The sequence below is a fragment of the Lithobates pipiens genome, unplaced genomic scaffold, assembly GCF_037356315.1.
Source record: "Lithobates pipiens isolate NorthernLeopardFrog02 unplaced genomic scaffold, aLitPip1_a1.2 Scaffold_19, whole genome shotgun sequence".
NCBI lineage: Eukaryota > Metazoa > Chordata > Amphibia > Anura > Ranidae > Lithobates > Lithobates pipiens.
This window is the reverse complement of record NW_027507764.1, coordinates 548,010,077-548,032,600: the sequence shown is the minus strand read 5'-3', so window position 1 is coordinate 548,032,600 and position 22,524 is coordinate 548,010,077. Positions and strand designations below refer to the sequence as shown.

Here is a 22,524-nt window from a genome sequence, read left to right as displayed (position 1 = left end):
TGGATCTCCTGGCAGGAAAAGTCTGTCTGTCTTGGTGATGAGCGGCATCATTTGACCCCCCCCCCCCCCCCCCCCCCCCCCCCATCGTATATTATGGTATATAAATACGATGCATCCGGAAAGTATTCACAGCGTTTCGCTTTTTCCACATTTTGTTTATTTTACAGCCTTCTTCCGAAATAGATTACATTTATTATTTTCCTTAAAAATTCTACAAACAATACCCCATAATGACAACGGGAGAGAAATTTGTTTTGAAATCTTTGCAAATTTATTAAAAATGAAAATAAAATCCCATGTACAGAAGTATTCACAGCCTTTTCTCAATACTTTGGTGAAGCTCCTTTGGCACCAATTACAGCCTCAAGTCTTTTTGAGTATGATGCTACAAGCTTGGCACACCTATTTTTGGGCAGCTTCTCCCATTCTTCTTTGCAGGACCTCTCAAGCTCCATGAGGTTGGGTGAGGAGCGTCGGTGCATGGCCATTTTCAGATCTTTCCAGAGATGTTCAATTGGGTTCAGGTCTGGGCTCTGGCTGGGCCGATCAAGGACAGTTAGAGTTGTCCTGTAGCCACTCTTTTGTTATCTAGACTGTGCTTAGGGTCGTTGTCCTGTTGGAAGATGAACCTTCTCCCCAGTCTGAGGTCCAGAGCGCTCTGGAGAAGGTTTTTATCAAGGATGTCTCTGTGCATTGCATTGCTGCATTCATCTTTCCCTTGATCCTGACTAGTCTCCCAGTTCCTGCCACTGAAAACATCCCCACAGCATAATGCTTCCACCACCATGCTTCACTGTAAGGCTGGTATTGGCCAGGTGATGAGCAGTGCCTGGTTTCCTCCAGACATTACACTTTGCCATTGAGGCCAAAGAGGTCAGTCTTTATTTCATCAGACCAGAAAATTTTGTTTCTCGTGGTCAGTCCTTCAGGTGCCTTTTACTGAGGAGTGGCATCTGTCTGGCCTCTCTACCATACAGGCCTGATTGGTGGAGTGCTGGAGAGATGGTTGTTCTTCTGGAAGGTTCTCCTCTCTCCACAGAGTGACCATCGGGTTCTTGGTCACTTCCCTGACTAAGGCCCTTCTCCCCCAGTCACTCAGTTTGGCTGGGCGGCCCGCTCTAGGAAGAGTCCTGGTGGTTCTAACCGTCTCCCGTTTTACGGATGATGGAGGCCACTGTGCTCATTGGGACCTTCAATGCTGCAGAAGTTTTTCTGTACCCTTCCCCAGGTCTGTGCCTCAATACAATCCTGGCTCAGAGGTCTACACATTCCTTGGACTTCATGGGAAAAAGTGAAGCGCTGTGAATACTTTCCAGATGCACCGTATATACTGGCATGTTTTTATGTATTTTTTGATTTTTCTATACTAATAAGGGCATTGACCAGCATCTTGTAAGGGGACTGATAGTATGGTGGGCACTCTGATGCTAACTGACACTTAACACTTTGTGGGAACCGCTAACACTAATACAGTGATCAGTGTTAAAAATATGCACTGTCACTGTACTGACACTGGCTGGGAAGGGGTTAAACATCTAGGGCAATCAAAGGGTATAATGTGTGCCTAGCCAGTGTTTTTTTTCGTGCTGATTTCACAAAGTATTTTATTTGGCAAACCCAAACTGGCACATCCCCGCTGACGGGATGAAGCTCTGTATTGTTTACATAGGCAGAGCTCTGTCCTGTCTTCCTCCCGCCGATCAATGGGGGCCAGCAGTGGGAACCTAGGGCCAGTGTGAAAGGGATCTAAATGTGACCTTTAAACTGTACAACTCGGTTGAGGAAAAAAAAATTATATATACATTTTTATTTTTTTATTTTTTAGTTGCATAAGTGTGCACCCTTAACCAAGCCTCTTTTTCTCACTTGTTTACAAGTTAAAATCCTTTTATTTTTTTATTTTTTTTTATTTTTTTTGCTAGAAAATTACTTAGAACCCCCAAACATTATATATTTTTTTCTAACACCCTAGAGAATAAAATGGTGGCTGTTGCAATCCTTTGTCGCACTGTATTTGTGGAGCAGTCTTACACGTGCACTTTTTTTTTTTAAATAAAATAAAAAATAAGACAACAGTAAAGTTTTTTTTTTTTTTTTTTTTTTTTTTTCTCTGTGAACGCCGAGTAAATTGATACCCAACATGTCACACTGTTGTGCCCGCTCATGGAATGGTGACAAACTTTTACCCTTAAAAATCTCCATAGGCGAAGTTTAAAAATTCTACAGTTTTCATGTTTTGAGTTACAGAGGAGGTCTAGGTCTAGAATTATTGCTCTTGCTCTAACGATCGCGGAGATACCTCACATGTGGTTTGAATGCAGGTTCTACTCGCGTATGCGTTCGCTTCTGCATGCGAGTTCATCGGCATGGGGTGCTTTTAAAAAATGTTTTTCTTCCCATCAGTGCTGCTTGCCAGTGCCCATCAGTGAAGGGGGGAAAAAATGTACTTTAGAAAGTTTTTGTAACAAAGAAACTTTTTGATTAATTTTTTTTCCAAATTTTCGTTCGTTTTTTATTTGTAGCGCAAAAATAACAACTGTAAAGGTGATCAAATACCAGTAAAAGAGAGTTTTATTTGTAGGGGGGGAAAAAAAGATAAATTTTTTTGTTTGGGTGCAGCGTCGCATGACCGCGCAATTGTCATTCAAATTGTGAGAACGCTGACAGCTGAAAATTGGCCTGGGCAGGAAGGTGTATAAGTGCCGGTGATGTGTCATATAGTGTTCCCCATCAGATAGTGTCTGCCCACTTGCGCAGTACGGAGGACAAGGAGAAGCCGAACATCTCCGAAGATAAACAGCGCCTGCGCTGTGAGTCCAGGTTCAAGCCCCACTATCCAAGTGGACATAGAGTCAGAATAAAAAATAGCCGAGCGCAGCGAGGCCGCGCCCGAAGCGCGGCAAGTGAAGCGAGGGGCCCTGTTACTATGAGCAACCGTATGTCCACTTGAATGGTGGGGCTTCAACCTGGACTCAGTGCGCAGGCGCCGTTCTTTGGAGACTTTCAGAGTCCCCTCCTCCTCCGTACTGCACAAGCGATGCGCCTGCGCAGTACGGGGCGGACACTATCCAATGGCCGGACACTGGTATTGAAGTGGTTAATCATTGTCGCCAAAAAAGCCATCTGTAGAGGTGGATTATTTGGACATTTTCTGTCAAATGGTGTTTGATCTGGTTTATTGTGTCTATGCACGATCACATTCCATCTATAAATGTCTGACCCCCACCCGAAGCCTAGAGCATTCTAATTCAGTTCTATAATAAAGCTAAACTTCCGGGAATACAGCTAAATGCCCAAATGAAATGCATGTAAGGGAGATGTTTCACCTTTCAAATGGATTTGTATTTCTGTCCATCCAGTCCTGGGATTTACACAACCCCATCACTCAGAACTAACAGAAGGACCCCGTTTTCTCACTTAGATTTAGACTAGTAAGAATACAGCGCTGTCATGGCTCCACCTCCAGGCTGCTGAGTGGACAGTGGAAGAGCAGCAGCGGACTGATTAGGTCAGGGGTTGACAAATTTGCTTTGAATTTAGGAGCCAGTTAAAAAAGTTAGGAGCCAGTTTTTTTTTTTCTTTTTTTAGAGTGGTATGGATTGTCAGCTCCTGGGGTAACGCCACTAATTTTCACCCCCCTATCCCTAACTCACAATGGAGCACCCAGTCAATAACTCCAATGAAACGCTGTTACATCAGGGTTTTGGGCTGACCAGAAAGAGTAAGGCTGGCAACAGGTGGCACTGGCAGGTGACACTGGTTTGGAACTGTCAGGTGGCACTTGGCACTGATTGGCAGGTGGCCCTGGTTGGCAGCTGCACTAGTCACTGGCGGTGGCACTGATTGGCGGTGGCGGGTGACACTGATTGGCGGTGGCAGGCACTTGGAACTGCCAGATGGCATTGGCAGGTGACACTGGTTTGGCATTGGCAGGTGACACTATTGGCACTGGCAGGTGGCGGTGGCACTGGCACGTGGCACTGATTGGCAGGTGGCACTGGTTGGCGGTTGCACTAGTTGTCACTGGCAGGTGGCACTGGTTGGGGGTGGCACTAGTTGGCACTGATTGGTGGCACTGATTGGCAGGTGGCACTGGTAGGCGGTGGCAGGTGGCACTGGTAGGCGGTGGCAGGTAGTTGCAGGTGGTAATGATGGCACTGGTTGGCACTGGCAGGTGGCACTGATTGGTGGCGACACTGACACTGGCAGGTGGCACTGATTGGTGGCTACACTGACAGGTGGCACTGATTGGCGGTGGCACTGATTGGTGGTGGCAGGTGGCACTGGCAGGTTTCACACAGAGCACTCTGTTACTGAAATGTAACAGGGCAGCTGTCAGAATTTAGCTTAATGTCGGAATGGGCGGGACCCAGCCGGGGTGTGAAACTTACAAGTAACAGAGAGACGGATCTGTCAGATTTGAGCTTGATGTCGGGGTGGGTGGGGCCAGGCCGGTGGGTGAGACTCCGCAGCTATCAAACACCAGCCAACTATTGGGCTGCTTAAGAAAAGGGGCGGGGCCACATACACGTAGCGGCCCGCCCAGATCCCATTGGCTGGTGTTTGATAGCTGCCCGGTCCCGCCCATTCCGGCCGGGTCCCGCCCACCCCGACATCAAACTGAAATCTGACAGATCCTCCTCTTTCCGTTGCTTGTCAGTTTCACACAAGTAGCGCGGCGCCGCTGAGTGTGGAGGAGGACGGCAGTCAGTGTTAATGCGCTGCATGTATGGGGCATCAATAGTGAGTGGGCTGGTGGCAGCTTAGGCGCCAGGTTGCGATTTCTGGTCGCATTGGCGACCTGGCGCCTGGGGTTTGTCGAGTCCTGGATTGGGTCATCCACTCCTTTATCATCCAATGTCTATAACCAAAGCTGTCTTGAGCGAAAACTTGAGAAGCCAATGCTGACCGCTCTTGCTAAAAAAAATAAAAGTTGTTGCTTGGCTGTTATGGTAATCCAGTGACATCATTGTCAGAGAGCTAGAAGTTACTGCTTTGCAGACTTCCATCACACAGCCAGGTAACAAGCATTTTCTGCATTGGCATCCTACAGATTTCTTTAATGATGGATTTACTTTAACCACTTGACTAGCACCCCTTTCCTGCCCAGGCCATTTTTCAGCTTTCAGCGCTTTTGCACTTTGAATGACAATTGTGCGGTCATACAACACTGTACCCAAAGTACATTTTTATGATTTTCTTCACACAAACGGAGCTTTCTTTTTGGTGGTATTTAATCACTGCTGGGTTTTTATTTTTTACAAAAAATAAATTCCAAAAAGTAATTTTCCGTCTTCGTTGATGTGGGCTGATGAGGCGGTACCGGTGGGCACTGATAGGCTGAACTGGTGGGCATTGATGAGGATACACGAATATGCCACACTTTTATGAGCACTGATAGGTGACACTGATATGTAGCAGTGGTGGGCACTGATAGGCGGCATGGATAGGCAGTGCAGATGGGCACTGATGGTCATTGATGGGAAGCACTGATAGGTGGCACTGGCAACACTGACTGGCATAGCTAATGGGCACTGATTGCTGCCACTGGTGGGCACTCTACTGTTACATTTTATTGTAATGGGAACACTGATGATCAGTGCCCTGATTACATCCCTAGATGTTCCCCTGTGAGGAAATGCCGCTGATCTGCTCTCCTGTCAGTGTGAGGCAAGGAGAGCTGATTACTGGCATCTCTGTGTTTACATGTGATTGGATGCAGCTCTTTACACAGATCGGAGCCATGCCCTAGGAACATGTCATTTGACAGTGGGAGGGCGGCAACAAGTTAAGGCCGTCTTCACACCTATGTGAATTACATGAGGGTTTCCCCGCATCCAATTTGCATAGCAGGAGAATGTGACTGACTCCATATGGAGCCGGTTCACATATCTCCATTGCGGCTGCGGAGCGCACTGCTTAGAAGCGCTGTGCGTCTTTGGCTCTGTTTCAGGGCAGAATTGAGGCAAAGATTTGGCCCTGGTCCGTTCCTGAAACGGGGAACAGGGATGCACAGCGATCCGTGCGATCCGCACCTGGTTCCAATGTGTACCGAGCCTAAATGTGAAGTCCAGCCTGAGCTTTTTAGGCTTGGCTTCCCCTGTGGGTCACAGGAGTGCAATTCGTTTTGCACTCATCTGGGTCACGCTCTCCACTAGAGCTGCCACGACGCGTCGACGTAGTCGACTACGTCGACTAAGAAAATACGTCGACGTGCGTGCAGGGCGTCGATGCGTCACAGTGGGGGGCAGTGCTTAGCATCTACTGCTCCCCTCCGTGCCGCCGTCCCGTCCCCCTCTTCTCCCCCCTCCGTGCTGCCGTCCCTAGGGGTGCAACGGATAGTCACCGATCCGTGCGCACATGCCACGATCCGCGGAGCGCTCCGCGGTCTCGGCCTTAGGAGAGGCCGCGGCTTCGGCCTAGCTCCGAAGCGGCGGCCATCTTTCTACACCCAGGCGTTTACAATGTGATCGCTCCGATGGAGCGATCACTTGTAAACAAACCGTTTCTCTCTCCCCTCTCTGTACTGATCTGTGCAGTGGAGGGGAGAGGTCGGATGGATGCAACCATCCCTCCATACTCTGCAATACTCATACTCTGCAATACTCATACTCTGCAATACTCATACTCTGCAATACTCATACTCTGCAATACTCATACTCTGCAATACTCATACTCTGCAATACTCATACTCTGCAATACTCATACTCTGCAATACTCATACTCTGCAATACTCATACTCTGCAATACTCATACTCTGCAATACTCATACTCTGCAATACTCATACTCTGCAATACTCATACTCTGCAATACTCATACTCTGCAATACTCATACTCTGCAATACTCATACTCTGCAATACTCATACTCTGCAATACTCATACTCTGCAATACTCATACTCTGCAATACTCATACTCTGCAATACTCATACTCTGCAATACTCATACTCATACTCTGCAATACTCATACTCATACTCTGCAATACTCATACTCATACTCTGCAATACTCATACTCATACTCTGCAATACTCATACTCATACTCTGCAATACTCATACTCATACTCTGCAATACTCATACTCATACTCTGCAATACTCATACTCATACTCATACTCTGCAATACTCATACTCATACTCATACTCTGCAATACTCATACTCATACTCATACTCTGCAATACTCATACTCATACTCATACTCTGCAATACTCATACTCATACTCATACTCTGCAATACTCATACTCATACTCATACTCTGCAATACTCATACTCATACTCATACTCTGCAATACTCATACTCATACTCATACTCTGCAATACTCATACTCATACTCATACTCTGCAATACTCATACTCATACTCATACTCTGCAATACTCATACTCATACTCATACTCTGCAATACTCATACTCATACTCATACTCTGCAATACTCATACTCATACTCATACTCTGCAATACTCATACTCATACTCATACTCTGCAATACTCATACTCATACTCATACTCTGCAATACTCATACTCTGCAATACTATACTCTGCCAGCCAATGCAATACAATACTCTGCCAGCCAATGCAATACAATACTCTGCCCGCCAATACACTGCCCGCCAATACAATACTCTCAAGGTTATCCAAAGGATTAATTAGCTAATAAAAAAAAAAAACACTAGATTCATTAAAAAATAAAACAAAAAAATAATAATCGGATAGTCGTTGACTAATCGATAGATTAGTCGACAGACAAATTAATCGTTAGTTGCAGCTCTACTCTCCACTGACGTCGCTGAAATCAGTCGAGGCACCATGTCATCCCGACTTCCCAAGTCTGGATCCGCCAGGTGCTTTGATGGCAGTCTCAACCTCTCGGCAAGTCACTGAGAGGGCTGCTCCTCACCCCTCCACAGCTCAGCGCTCCAGTGAACGAGGAGAGGTGCTAACTGACAGTCAGCAGCTCTCCTCTCAGATCTGTGACAAGCGAGCCATCAGCGATGTTCGGTGGCTCGGTTCTCAGTGCAGAGACGGCAGGGGACAGATGCAGCATTGGTGTGATGCTCCATCCACATAGCAAGTATAAAACAAACATACTTCTCTTTTAATGCACCGTTGCCTCTCTGCCTGGCTCATCATCCTGTGACTCATACAAGTCACAGATGTGCGGAACTCAGCTTGGTTGGCCGTATAGGAAAGTCTTGTGAGATTTTCTCAGATTGCATCAGTCAGATACAGCTGCCTGCTTTAAGGACACGTCCACCTCTGCAATCATCTCAGTGTCTGGGAGGTGTTCTGTGATCATCCGAAGATCTTATATTCTGTATTTCGGTCTCTGTATGACGTCTTTTGGTGGCGGGCGGTATGGCAGCGGTCATGTAGCAGTATAGATCCCCACCACATATTCTACTCTATGAACACTACACATCCCATAGTCCATCTCAGGAGCGAGCGATAGAGGATGGCTACCATCCAACATACAGTGGGGCCATGGTAAACGACTGTAGCCACCCTCTGAGGAAGTATGATCATGGCAGCAAAAAAGTGAAACTGAAGTCTGCTCCACTTACCCCCCCCCCCCCCCCAAGTGATGAAACATCCTCCATGACTTCCTCCATGACTTCCTCCATGACTTCCTCCATGACTTCCTCCATGACTTCCTCCATGACTTCCTCCATGACTTCCTCCATGATTTCCCTTCGTCATCACCGACACCTTTTTGCTCAATGTTCTTTTGCTATCTCGTTTCCTCTCGGAATGATGCAACTCCTACAAATGCACACAGGAATTCATTCCGGCACCCAAGACAGTGCATCTGAAAAGTATTCACATCGCTTCACTTTTTCCACATTTCGTTATGTTGCAGCCTTATTCCAAAATTGATTAAATGCATTAATTTCCTCAAAATTCTACAAACAATACTCCATGATGACGTGAAAGACATGATTATTTTTTTTAATTTTTTTTTTTTTATTCAACCCTGTTGTGGGCTAGGCAGGCTTTGGTAACATGTCAGGGGTCTAAACACACCCCTGACATCTCCCCTTTGAGATATAAAAGGACTGAGGACATGAATGGACAGGAGACAGCGGCTTCTCTCCATTCATGAACTGAAGCATATGTTATGCATGGACAGTCAGTGTTCATTCAGAAAAGGAAGGAGCCGGTAAATTACAGATTAACCAGCTCCTTCCTCCGCTCTCCATCCTGACAGATCTGGGACAGGGGGTGGAGGAGGATGGGGGAGGGGTGTGTGTTTTTGTGGGGTGTGGCTTCTAACTACAACCAGAAACTGAAATACAGGTGGGACCTTTACAGAGAATGTGATTGGTTTGTTTATAATGAACTTGTGTTCTTTCAATACAGATATGGAGACCCTTTACCTCAACGTTTTACTTCCCTGTGGGACCCGGCACAGGATTTCTGTACATGGTCAACCTGTATTTCCTGTATCAGTATTCAACGCGACTTGAAACAGGTAAATGATGATTATATGATTTCTCTGTTATGCCTCCTTGTATCCTGAGAACCTACACATGGCTCTTCAGAAGGAGGATGTTGTAGAGTAGAAAAGAATCGTACATGGAGCTGAATCCAGGTTTGTGGGCTAAATATAAAGCCAAATAAACAAAATTCACTGTTTGAAATGGCTAAAGTGGTTCTCGATGCAATGCATTCCCTGCATTATATAAAGAAAATGTCCCACTAGTTGTCTGCCCCTCCCCCACCTCCCCTGTATGCTTACCAGAAAGCTTATCTCTTGATCCAACACTGTACCCACCTGCAGTGTCATTGCTCTGCGTTCCTATCATAACAGGACATCTCAGTCTCCACTAACGGCTGCTGCCAGTCAAATCCTGTGAGGGCTGAGCCATGCTGTGTGTGGCTCTATGGACACACACAGCCTGGCTCGGGAGCAAACCCAAAAGTGTGGCAGGAATATCTTAGACCCTTTTCACACCACCGAGCCTATAGCGTCGGCGGTAAAACGCCACTTTTTTTAGCGACGTTTTACCGTTGGATTTGCAGCGCATTTTTGGCCGCTAGCGGGGCGCTTTTACCCCCCGCTAATGGCCGAGAAAGGGTTAAAACCGCCCTCAATATGCCGCAATAGCGGCGTTTTGCTGGCGATAATACAGCTCTGCCCCATTGATTTCAATGGGGAGCAGCGGTGGAGGAGCGGTAAACACACCGCTCCTTCACTGCTCCAAAGAAGTTGCTGGCAGGACTTTTACTGACATCCTGCCAGCGCAATGCTCCGGTCTGAAAGCCCTCTGGGCTTTCACACTGGAGACGAAGGAGCAGCAGTTTGCGGGCGGATTGCAGGCGCTATTTCTAACACTATAGGGCCTGCAAAACGCCCTCGGTGTGAAAGGGGTCTAAGTAACGTCTTGAAAATCGTTCTACAGCTGTCGAATGATCCAGCTTTTTCCCAGCCTGTCTGCAGGGCAACATAAGCAGGAGGAGCTTCTAGTCCTCGGCTGCTGGTCACATGTTCAAAAAAAGCCTTTTGAAATACTGAGTAAAAATATTAAACTGTTTTTTAAATTGACAACTATAGATCTGAAATCAAAGCTTTGTTATTTTTTGACAATAACATGGTGTGGGCAGATTTATGGCAGTCACAGGCTGTCACACCCCTCCAGCCTGTGTCTTAGAAAAAGAGGGTGGTAAAGCCTCCATCAGTCAAGAATTATTATCCTGCCCCCATTGGACTCCTGATCACTGTGAGAGCCAGTCAGTGATCACATGACCCAGAAGCTCCTACAGTGCTTCCGGCATTACAAATTGTCGAGGAAGTGGCTCCTGCCAGCTGGAAAGCGTTAACTTACTTTGATAGGACTATTTACATTATGGTGATATCTTTCACAATAGTTAACTTAACCACTTGGTGTCCGCGCTATAGCCGAATGACTGCTTCAGTGTGGACCTGAATTTCCGGCACACGCTGTGATCACCGAGACTCGGGGGATCACAGATCCGAGTAAGGGGCCGGTCCCAGCCCCTTACCACGTTATCAGCTGTCAGCCAATGACGGTGCATAGAGAACTTTATGGAATGGGTTTCCATGTCTGAGCAGCTGCATCCAAGCCTTGCATCACCAAGAGTAATGCAAGGTGTCGGATGCAGCGGTCTAAAGTAGGCCACCCCTGGACTCTAGAAAAGTGGAGACGTGTTCTCTGGAGTGACGAATCGCGTTTGTGTCTGGGTTTGGCAGTTGCCAGGTGAACGGTACTTGCCTGACTGCATTGCGCCAAGTGTAAAGTTTGGAGGAGGGATTATGGTGTGGGGTTGTTTTTTTTTTATTTATTTATTTATTTTTTTAAATGGATTGGTCTTGGCCCCTTAGTTCCAGTAAAAGGAACTCTTAAGGCGTCAGCATACCAAGATATTTTGGACAATTTCATGCTCCCAAATTTGTGAGAACAGTTTGGGGATGGCCCCTTCCTGTTCCAACATGACTGCCCACCAGTGCACAAACAAGGTTCATAAAGACTCGGATGAACGAGTGGGGTTGGAGGAACTTAAAGCGGAGGTCCACCCTAAAATGGACCTTCCGCTCATCGGAATCCTCCCCCCCTCCGGCGCCACAATTGGCACCTTTCAGGGGGGAGGGGGGTGCAGTTACCTGGATAATCCAGGTAACTGCACCCACTTCCGGGATAGCTCTCTGCTGAAAGGGGCGTAGATTACGCCCCTTTCCGCAAGTGCCCCGCTGCCTGCTGGGAAAACACAGATCCCAGAGGCAGCGGGGACCGTCCTTATTGCGCAGTGCGACTCGCGCATGCGCAGTAGGGAACCGGGAAATAAAGCCGAAAGGCTCCATTTCCTGATTCCCATACCCAAGATGGCGGCGGCAGCACCCGAGAAACGATCTACAGATCGGCTTCGGGTGCCGACATCGCGGGCGCGCTGGACAGGTAAGTGTCACTATTTTAAAAGTCAGCAGCTGCAGTATTTGTAGCTGCTGGCTTTAAAAAAAAAAAAAAAAAAAAAAACGCGGAGTCCCGGCGGACTCCCGCTTTAACTGGCTTGCACAGAGTCCTGACCTCAACCTGATAGAACACCTTTAGGATGAATTGGAGCTCGGACTGCAAGCCAGGCCTTCTCATCCAACATCAGCACCTGACCTCACAAATGCGCTTCTGGAAAAATGGTCAAACATTCCCATAGACACACTCCTAAACCTTGTGGACGGCCTTCCCAGAAGAATTTAAGCTGATATAGCTGCAAAGGGTGGGCCAACTCATTATTTAACCCTACGGACTAAGACTGGGATGCCATTAAAGTATGTGCGTGTAAAGGCAGGTGTCCCAATACTTTTGGAAATATAGTGTATGTGCAAGTGCTATTGTAACAAAAAACACCTTCCAGCTGCCCCATTGGGCGAAAATTTGGAAGGGGTGGTATGTGCGTTGCTGTAGCTTCTTAAAAAAAAAAAAAATTCTCTTTTCTTTTTACATGACCGAATTGTGTGGAAACACCCCCCCCCCCCCGTCAGGCTGTACATACCTGGCAGTGAAGGGGTCAAAGTAATAAATATTAGCTAGTGTGGAGTAGGGAATGGTTAAAGCTAGAGGTCCACCAAATGGGAAATTTTGGTACCAAAAATTCAGGATGGACTTGGCTGAAACCGAAAATTTGTTTTAAAAACATTTTTGTAAATATTTTATTATGTTTTCATGTGGCAGCACTTAAACCTCCAGTGAGATGCACTATAATGTAGCCCTGTATCCATTAATAAGCCATTTAATGTATTTTTCTAAAATCGAGCCGTGTAAGTCTCTGCATTTGGTGCATTTGTCAGCCTCTTGGAATCCCTGTAGAGCTGTGCAAGGAGCATGCTGATAGGAGTGGACAGCAGAGTGCCAGAGAAATGGAATTCTGCTTTTAATTAACAGGAGGAGAGCAGGGAAAAGACCTGCAAGCAGAGAACAATCCGGTCTAATGCCCCATATTTTATTTGTGTATTTAAAGGTTTGTCTTTTTTGTTCAGCGTTTAATGTATGACAGGCTAAGCCGGTCCCAAATCCAGTTACTATGTAATGTACAAGCCTCCTAAAATAAACAAAAAAAAAACTTCCTCTTCCTCTGATGCTTTATAAATACAAATAAGTGCAGCATTGCAGTCAACTGTAGACTTCAGCACTATACTTCTGTAATGTTTGACACGTGTACCCCTCATTTAAAGAAGAACTCTGGGCAGGAAAACATTCCTATGAAATACATTCCTCGATGGCCAAAAAATATATAAATCCACTTTCTGTGCCCTAAATGACTTTATAAATCCAGATATTGCCTTATAAAATAATGTTGACATCTTCACTGTGCTGTACATCAGTGGTCATCAACCCTGTCCTCAGGACCCACTAACAGGCCAGGTTTTATGTATTACCTTGGGGAGATGCAGACTAGAATACTGCAATCACTGAGCAGCAAATTATATCACCTGTGATGTGTTTTAGTTCTCTTGCATACCTGGCCTGTTAGTGGGCCCTGAGGACAGGGTTGATGATCACTGCTGTACATGGCCTGTACAGAGAGAAGAGCTGTGGGAGGGGCCAGCAGGCTCCACCCACTACAGGCTGTCTGCAGAAAACTACAGGAGGGGGCGGAAACGAGACCAGTCACCCTGCACAAAGAGAGAGAGCAGCGGTGAGCGGTCTTTATTACACAGAGGGAAAGTCTCACATTGGATTACTGCACAGATCTGGAAGAAATAAAGCTCCCCAAGGAAGAATACACATGATATATTTAGATGAGATTTGCTGTTCCCGGAGTTCAGCTTTAAATCCATTTAACTATTTAACGATTAGTGTCCCTCTCTATTTTCTAGGTGCATTTGATGGAAGACCCGCAGATTACATGTTCATGCTCCTGTTTAATTGGATTTGTATTGTTGTATCCTTTAACAAAAATAAAGCTCTGAATGGACCCCGACTGGGTTTTAGAAGAATTGGTTCACCCACAATTGGTTTCAGTTTAGGTAGAGATGTACTTTCCTGTATCTGAAGAGATCTCCTGTAGACCCCGATGTTGGGGTTTCCTGCATTCTTCACATATAGCTCTGGTGATCCCTACTGGAGGTGGGAGGAGCTGGGAACCCGGATGCAGAGAGATGAGCCAAATGCCGATTGTGGTTTTTGTGATTGTTCTTGTTTTCAGTTTGCCAGACCTGACCCAGGATGAGATGTTGCTTGCCTTCAGTTTAGCCCCTCAAATGATTCATAACCACCCACGTATACTTATTTTATATAGTTGTGATTGGATTTTCAAATTATTTGACTGCAAAATGTATGGCACTTTTACAAATGACAGTTGCCATTTATTTTTAATGGGGTTATTGATTGTCATTTGTCCATTCTTTGCCCACACAGCGGTCAGGGCCATCTTTAATATTGGATCCTGGGCAAACCTTTATTGCCCCCTCTCCCTCGTGGTAGGTAATCCCTAATGGGTCAGGCTCTATAGCGGTGGTAACAAGTAGTCGCCACAAGGCTCTTACCAGACCCAGCAACACACCAGCAGATCCCCCCCCTCCACTCACTCTGGGTTGTCCGTGGCAACTATGGTAGGCTGCACTGCAGGTCCGTATCCTGGCAGCAGCTTTGTCCTTCCGGACTCGGGTCACGCTTTGTACTCTCAGATGGTGTCCCCAGCACGGTCCTCTCACACACATTCTCTCTGGGTAGCTGTCTTCCTTTACTGCTGCAAAGCTTGGGGGCTGTAGTTCATCCCCCATTATTTTCAATGGGCAGCCTGTCTCTGCAGACTACATGTCCCATGATGTGCCTCTCCTCCCTGCTGATTGGTCCATTCCTGTTTCTAGTAGAGAGGGGGGAAGGGACAGAGTGGGTGGCGAGCCTGCTGCCACTTCACAATGTCCTTCTCCAGTCCTCTCTCTATTTTAGAAATCTCCCCCCCTCTTTCTCCAAACATTGACAGAAGATTGGGGGGGTGAAGGGTCCTCCCCCACACACAGTTTGCTCCGTGTGTACATCCCAACGGTGGGGAAAAACGGGCGGTAAGCAGGGATTACACAGAGACCGCTCCTATGGTTAATTTCTGCACTGCTGAGGGGAAGGGAGGGGGGCGAGTGGGGAGCTACTTGCTCGTCTCTCCCCTGTCACATCACAGCTGACTGCATGTACAGTAAACTAACAGAGGGCAGGCAGATGAGGTGATTGGGGAAAAGAGGATTAGCTGCCTTGCTACACCAGGAAAACTGGCAACGCAGGCTCAAGGGGCTGCTGCTTTGGGCCCAAAAACAGTGATTGGGCCCTGGGCAGCTGCACCTTTTGCCCCCACATAAGATGGCCCTGAGAGCAGTACCAATGTATCAAACCTCTATCTTGACATCCGGTATATTGTGTTCAATGGCCCTTTAAAACATAAGCTTCATGTCTAAGTAATTTAAATTTTCTTGAATGTGAGTTTTCCTTAACGTTGTGACAGATAACGGGAGTGATAATGGACATGCAGGTAAGATCATTTATTAGGGAAACTCTACACCAGACAGCAGGTTCCTATTATCTAGTGCAGGTGCACATATCTTCTGCAGCTTCCAAATCCCCACCATTGTGCTTGAATCCTGGGGAAGCTTCCAGGATGTATTGAAGATCGCTCCCTCCCTCGCACATTGCTATTGGCCCTTCTCTACGATGGGTGGCATTGCTGGCCAAGAGAAATGTGCACAAGGCAGCATGTGGTAAACAAAGTTCAATGCTGTCCAGAAATGCCTGTTTGGCTGTAGCCATTCAAACACTGAGGCTGCACAGTTGCTTCTAACCCCTTGCTGCCCCCTGGACCTTCAGGTTCATCAAGTTCATCTTTTTAAAACCAAAAATACACACTTTTTTTTTTTTTTTGCAAAGTATTGCCCCTGTGATTGGTGGGTGACGGGTGCAGTGTCGGGCTCCTGCAGACTTTTCCTCCAGCTGTCTGTTCATTCGGAAGTACAGGCTCTCAGTTGTAGAGCTGGAGGAAGTATCAATGGACTGTGAATTTGGTGATTACCGGGCTCATGTTCCATTGGAAACGGCAAGTCTGCAGCAGTGACAGACGGGAATTGTAGTTTATTTTAAAGATCCCTGTGAATAAATGATGCATGTGTGGGTGGAGCCCCACCCAGCTGAGCCGATTTCAAAAATAACAGCAGCTGTGGTGAAGAACCCACACACAGCCACTCCCCCTCATCATAACATTTGATTGACAGCTTTGTCTCTGTCGCATGTCGTTGGATCGGATCAGGTTTGGGTAAGGAAAAGGGGGGTGGGAGGGGCTGCAGCACAGAAGGTTATTCACCTTAATACATAGAATGCATTAAGATGGAAAAACCATAAGGATTTAGAACCACTTTAATATTGACAACCATTGCAGATTTTGCTTTTTGAATAATGGTGTGGGGAAATGCGTGCAGAACGTAGGTTTCCCTCGCTGCGTTTTGGTGTAAACTGACCCTAAGAGGATCTGAGTGCCAGAAGGAGGGGGAGGGGGGCTTTCCAACAAGGTTACTGCTCTGATTGGCAGTCACAAGATGGGAGAGAAGCTCATGAACAGTTAATTGTTAGGGTAGGATGGAGAGGCAGAGTTCCCCGTCACCCCCTCTGTCTTTTCATTGGTACTTGGATGCTGGCAGCTGGGCCACACATCATCATTGGTTGCTAGGATGGTGGCAGCAGTGTGTCATTGGTTGTTATGGACAGCGCCTGCACCATAACAACTAAGGATGCCATGCTGCCCAATTGCCGGTCTCCTTTTGACCAGTGAATTAAACTTTTGATTCTTTGCTTCTGTATGTTCTGCTGTTACTATTCTGTGGGCCCTTAAAGGGCACCTGTCCTAAAAAAAAAAAAAAAAAAACGCAGGTTGCCATTACTAACCTTTGCATAAAGATGCTAGCTGTCTGGATGTCCTGATGACTCTCTGGCTACAGCTCTTTTTCAGCTTTTATTTTTTTTTATCTGGATAATTGTTCCAGATCAATGACTTTTATAGTAGTAAAGCCAGGGGATTAGCATGACTGCTTTGCAGCTAGCATTTTCAGGCACTGTTTTCTCTGGCAGGTATACTTTAAAGCATAGTCTATTTCAGTGACACTGTGTTTAAATCCGGGATCTGAAACCCTGAGAGCCTAGAACCACTCGCACTGCACTCTGCCTATTCTAGTCCTTGCAGTAAGGCCATCTGATCAATGTCTGTGTAATAATGGATCTCTGTCTTCCTTCCAGCTGTTGATGATCCCTCTGATCATGTCCGTTCTGTATGTGTGGTCACAGCTGAACAGAGATATGATCGTGTCCTTCTGGTTTGGGACAAGATTTAAGGTATGTGAGCCCAGTAATGTACATAACATACAAAGCTCTAGACCAGTGATGGCGAACCTTGGCACTCCAGATGTTTTGGAACTACATTTCCCATGATGCTCATGCACTCTTCAGTGTGGTTGAGCATCATGGGAAATGTAGTTCCAAAACATCTGGGGTGCCAAGGTTCGCCATCACTGCTCTAGACTCTCTCTCTAGCAGGATCTGTACATCGCACACATTCTCTTGGCTTGCTGCCCACAAAACGGTTACAAGACCAACACTACATGCTAAAGCTGCACGATTAATTGTTAAAGAATCGATCGTGATTCTACATCATTCACGATCTTTAAACAGCATTTCCTTGATTCAGTGCAGAGAGTTCTCTGCTCACTGCTGACAGGCAGCCTGTCAAGTTTGTCACAACATCTTGGACTGAGATGAAGAGAAACTAACTTTTTAGATCAAAGGGATGAACTTCGGTCTGTAAATGAGGTCAGATTAACCACTTAAAGACTAAACCTTTTTCTGCACTTGTTACTTACAAGTTAAAATCAGTATTTTCCCATATCGTCTTTCAGGGCAGCCACCTACGAGAGACCTTGGCTCCTTCTTTTCTTAGGAAACGCCGCCCAGTCTAGATTTAAAAGGTATGCTTCCCCGCCAGCTCCTCAGTTTTGGTGTTTCCTCCAGAAGGAAACCCTGTGAGGAGCCGTGGCTAAAGAGTGCCAGGGAGCCTGAAGCCTGTATGTCTGGGAAGGAGACTCGCTTTGGGGACTAGTGGGTGCTATGCCTTGGAGAGAGGTTACCTGGCAGCCACCCCAGCTCTCTTAAAGTTTTGTCCTGGGATGCTCTGGGGTCCCGCTTTCAGGTTCTCAGTGGAGACTCAGAGCCGCTGATGGGAGGAGGCAGGTCCCAAGGTTCGTACTGCCTTACAGAAACAGGGGGCAGGTGGTAAATCCCATAGCCCCAGACTGTGCCTCACCAGCAGTAGTAGGGTACCCTTTCCTGCTGGTCACTCCCTCTATTAGGACAGATGGACCGGATGTCTCTGTGTAATGGCTTTGTACAGAGCAGCCTTGATCCTCTTCTGGCTTCCCCCTCCCCTTTACTATGGGCACACTCGCTTCTGAGCCCCACTTTTTATGGAATGTAGTTGGAGCAAAAGATCCCCTGGAGCCAGCAACAATAGATCCCTCACACAGCAATAGACCTCACCCCCAGCAAAATAATAGATCCCTCACACAACAATTGACTCCCCCAGAAATAATGGACCTCACCCCAAAACCAGTAGGTCTCTGCCCTGCCCTGTGATCGACAACGGCAGGAACCAAAGGCTGATGTGTTTTGTGAGCCGATGAGGAGGGAGAGAGCAGCTGGTATGTATTGGAGGGCTGGGGATTGAGGAGCTGCATACTAAAAAAAACCTGGGTTTAAGATCACTTTAATTGTAATTTGGAGCCACTGTAAAGAATTTGCAGTCTTTTTGTTGGACCTGCAGAGGTATGGGTCTTACGCTTTTTTTTTTTTTTTTTTTTTTTTTTATGCAGGGTTCCCCTTAACTTCTATATCAGACTCGAAGGGCCTGGTATGGATTTTAGGGGACCCCCATTCAATTTTTTAATTTTGGTTCGGGGTTCCACTTAATATTCATACCAGACCCAAAGGGCCTGGTAATGGACTGGGGAGGGGGGTCCATTGCCAGGCCCATGGGCCGGCGGAGCGCTCCCGACCTGGTCCTGAGCTCCATGGCCACGGGACCAGTGGACCCGATCGCCACTGGTGTCCCGCGATCGGGTCACAGAGCTGAAGAACGAGGAGAAGTCTGTGTAAACAAACCTCTCCCTGTGCTTCCTACTGTGGCTGTCACCGATCGTCTGTTCCCTGTTATAGGGAAGGACGATCAGTGGTGTCACATGCCAGGCCACGCCCCCCTACAATAAAAAACAAAACTCATAACGTCACACACAACCCCTACACTGCCCCCTAGTGGTTAACTCCTTCACTGCCAGTGTCATTTACACAGGAATCGGTGCATTTAAAAAGCACTGATTGCTGTATAAATGACAATGGTTCCAAAAATGTCCGATGTGTCCGTGATAATGTCGCAGTCACAATAAAAATCGCTGATCGCCGCCGTTACTAGTAAAAAATATATATATATATATATATATATATATATATATATATATATATATATATATATATATATATATATATATATATATATAAATTTTTTATAAAAATGCTATAAAACTATCCCCTATTTTGTAAACGCTATAACTTTTGCGCAAACCTATCAATTACTAATTGCGATTTGTTTTTGTTTTTTTATTTTTTTTGGGGATATTCATTATAGCAAAAAGTAAAAAATATTGCATTCTTTTCAAAATTATCGCTCTATTTTTGTTTATAGCGCAAAAAATAAAAACCGCAGGGGTGATCAAATACCACCAAAAGGAAGCTCTATTTGTGGGGAAAAAGGACGCCAATTTTGTTTGGGAGCCACGTCGCACGACTGCGCAATTGTCAGTTAAAGCGACGCAGTGCCAAATCACAAAAAGGGGCCTGGTCCTTTGGCTGCAATTTGGTCCAGGGCTTAAGTTGTTAACTTTAGATTTTCTGTATAAAATATCAAATATTCTTTATTTTTTTTTTTATCCAGATCCTGTTTAAACATCCAATTGTGCGCTGTAGAGGTTTTCTCTTCTGAGACCTCCCTACACGTTGAATGTTTGAAGCAAACACAATTTGCTTTACTTTAGTAAATTGCATACAATTCATATTTCATTCGGCCCTACAGGCACTTGGGGCAGTTTTCAGTATTTTCCCCTGAGTATTGTATTGGTCTTTGGGTTAGGTTTGGGTTTTGTATGGTCCTCCTGTCGGAATGGTTAAGGTTATCACCCAGCACTGATATAAACACATTTTCATATGTTGCCGTATAATAATGATTACCTGTGGGTGTGATGCTCTACTAACCTGATTGTTTCTCTTGCTGCAACAGGCCTGCTATCTCCCGTGGGTCATTCTTGGCTTTAACTATATTATCGGTGGATCGTAAGTATTTAACATTAAGGATTGAATTCCCTGCAGGTCATTGACATACATTGCAAGGACCCTAGCATAGAATGTTGTTTTTTTATTTTTATTTTTTTTTCAGATACATACCTGTCCCTTATTTGTCCTGTGACCCCCCCCCCCCCCCCCAATACATATTCCTAAAGGCTCTCAGACTTCGTGCAGCAAGCCAGTTACAGTAGCAGGAAATCTGCCTATAACCCAAGCATTGCTTCACTGTTAGGGGGCTCATCCACATGATCAGGAGTCACCTGGGTTTTCCCCGCACTGTTACTGCTACAGAAACATGGGATGGATTTACTAAAGGCAAATAGACTGTGCAATTGCACTCATTTTCTCCAGCACTTAGTAAATGTGGTGAAGCTCTACTGATTTCAATCATCTGCAAGATTTTTTTTTTTTTCTTTGCACCTGATGGTTCTTTGTAAAGTGATGCTTCACCACCTTCACTAAGCTCGGGAGAAAATTAGCCCAACTGCCCTTGCAAAGTGCACAGTCTATTTACCTTTTAATAAATCAACCCCCATGTTTTCTATGTGCCTCATTTATATACCGCATTGTTGCTGTGATGTGTGGAGATCTGCGGTAAAATGTTGCCGCACAGCAGCGCCATACATGCAGGGTCGCTATGTGACTCTTCAAATAAAGTTAGGTTCTTCATTCCCCTATGTGGAAAAAAAAAACAGCCACTCGCCTGTCCAGGGATCCAGCGCCGTGCTCTCCCGACCAGGTTTTTTTCAGCGCTCTTCGGTGCTGCCGCCGTCATAACTGTGCGGATGACTGTGACTGCTTGAGGCTTTACAGCCACCTGCGCATGGATGAGCCACGCTGCCCCTTGTGAATGGTCTCTCAGTCTCTTGGGCTCCTGACTTGTCTCAAGAGGCTGCAGGGAGAGGAGGGGGGAGGCAAACTTTGGCTCCAATTGCCTAGCTGATGAAGGTATTGTATTTAATGTACCTTTTTGGTCTATTGAATTAGTGACAATTTAATTGCTTCCCAAGAGAGAGCTTGGTTTAAGCTGGCCATACATTATATGACTTTTTATTTTTATTTTTTTTATTCAATTCTTTTAGATTCAACTAATGTATTATAAGGGCCTGCTTGATTGCATACACATTGAAAATATATGGTTTTAGTAAATCTAAAGGAAATTTGTATAATTTATGGCCAGCCTTAGTTCAGTTAACTAGTTCTCTAGAGCAATTTTTTTTATTTATTTTTTTGCAAGATTACTTGCCCCTGAACCAGTTCTATTGAACCAGCCTATGCTGCCTGATATTCGGCCCGTGTGTTACTAGGTTCTAATCAAGCACACATTATGCTTGATTAGCTGCTCCCCAACCACATTCTGAGCATTTCTGGATTCATAAACAGCAGAGGATATCATGGGATGAATGTTCTCAATCTCCTCTTGCCTTCCTGAAATCGTTTGTTGTCACGGGCTCTGAGAAGAGAGCCTAAGAACCCAAGAGAAGAAAGGGGTGGGGTGGGAGGAAACTCCATACCCATCCGCGCTGTAAAAGTGATCAGATGGCTCTACAGCCGCCCGGATCGCTTTTACATGACAGCTGGCTCAAGAAAACAAACACAAACTCATGGCTGCTACTGGTAAAACTTATTGATAATCTTTTCTGCATTTTCATAGACTGTACAATCTGCCTTTTTCGTACTCCACGCACCGTGTATCCTGCATTCAAGGCATGCCTATGGTGATAATTGTTACTGTTGCCAGTGGGCTAACGTCAGCTCTGTCGGCTGAATTTTCAAGCCCTCAAATGGCTGGTGTCACATATGCACCATTATGATCAATGCAGATCAGAAGAGAGGCCAAGATGGCACTTTCATTGGTGGATAGGAAGGTTTGGTTCTACATTTTAAAATGGGAAGGACCAGGGAGATGGTGTTACCTTTTTATTTAAAATTTTTGGATGGGGATTAAAGCGTTAGGTGTCGGGGTTTATTGCTGTCTGTTTTACCCACTTGTCCTTCTGACCCTGAAGGCCGATCACAGTCAGAAGCAATAAAACCTGCTAATTTTGTGCTTTTTTTTTCCTACTTTATCAAAAAATTACCACCTGGCTGCAATTAAATAAAAATAAAAAAAACTATAATCGGAGAAAAGTTTGAGAACCAATAAACATTAGAG

General features: G+C 45.8%; 1 protein-coding gene across 2 annotated transcripts in view; it reads left to right on the top strand.

Annotated features, from left to right (window-relative positions):
• Positions 1–22,524, top strand: part of DERL1 (derlin 1) — a 41,283-nt gene that overhangs the window by 5,235 nt on the left and 13,524 nt on the right. For both annotated transcript variants that reach the window (XR_013277707.1, XM_077493272.1), the window contains exons 2-6: positions 9,358–9,469; positions 13,829–13,893; positions 15,448–15,474; positions 17,223–17,318; positions 20,305–20,357. Coding sequence is in view for 1 of the 2 variants with exons in the window: in XM_077493272.1 (XP_077349398.1) it covers positions 9,358–9,469; positions 13,829–13,893; positions 15,448–15,474; positions 17,223–17,318; positions 20,305–20,357 (353 nt within the window). In the remaining variant the exon portion in view is untranslated. The remainder of the gene's footprint in view (positions 1–9,357; positions 9,470–13,828; positions 13,894–15,447; positions 15,475–17,222; positions 17,319–20,304; positions 20,358–22,524) is intronic.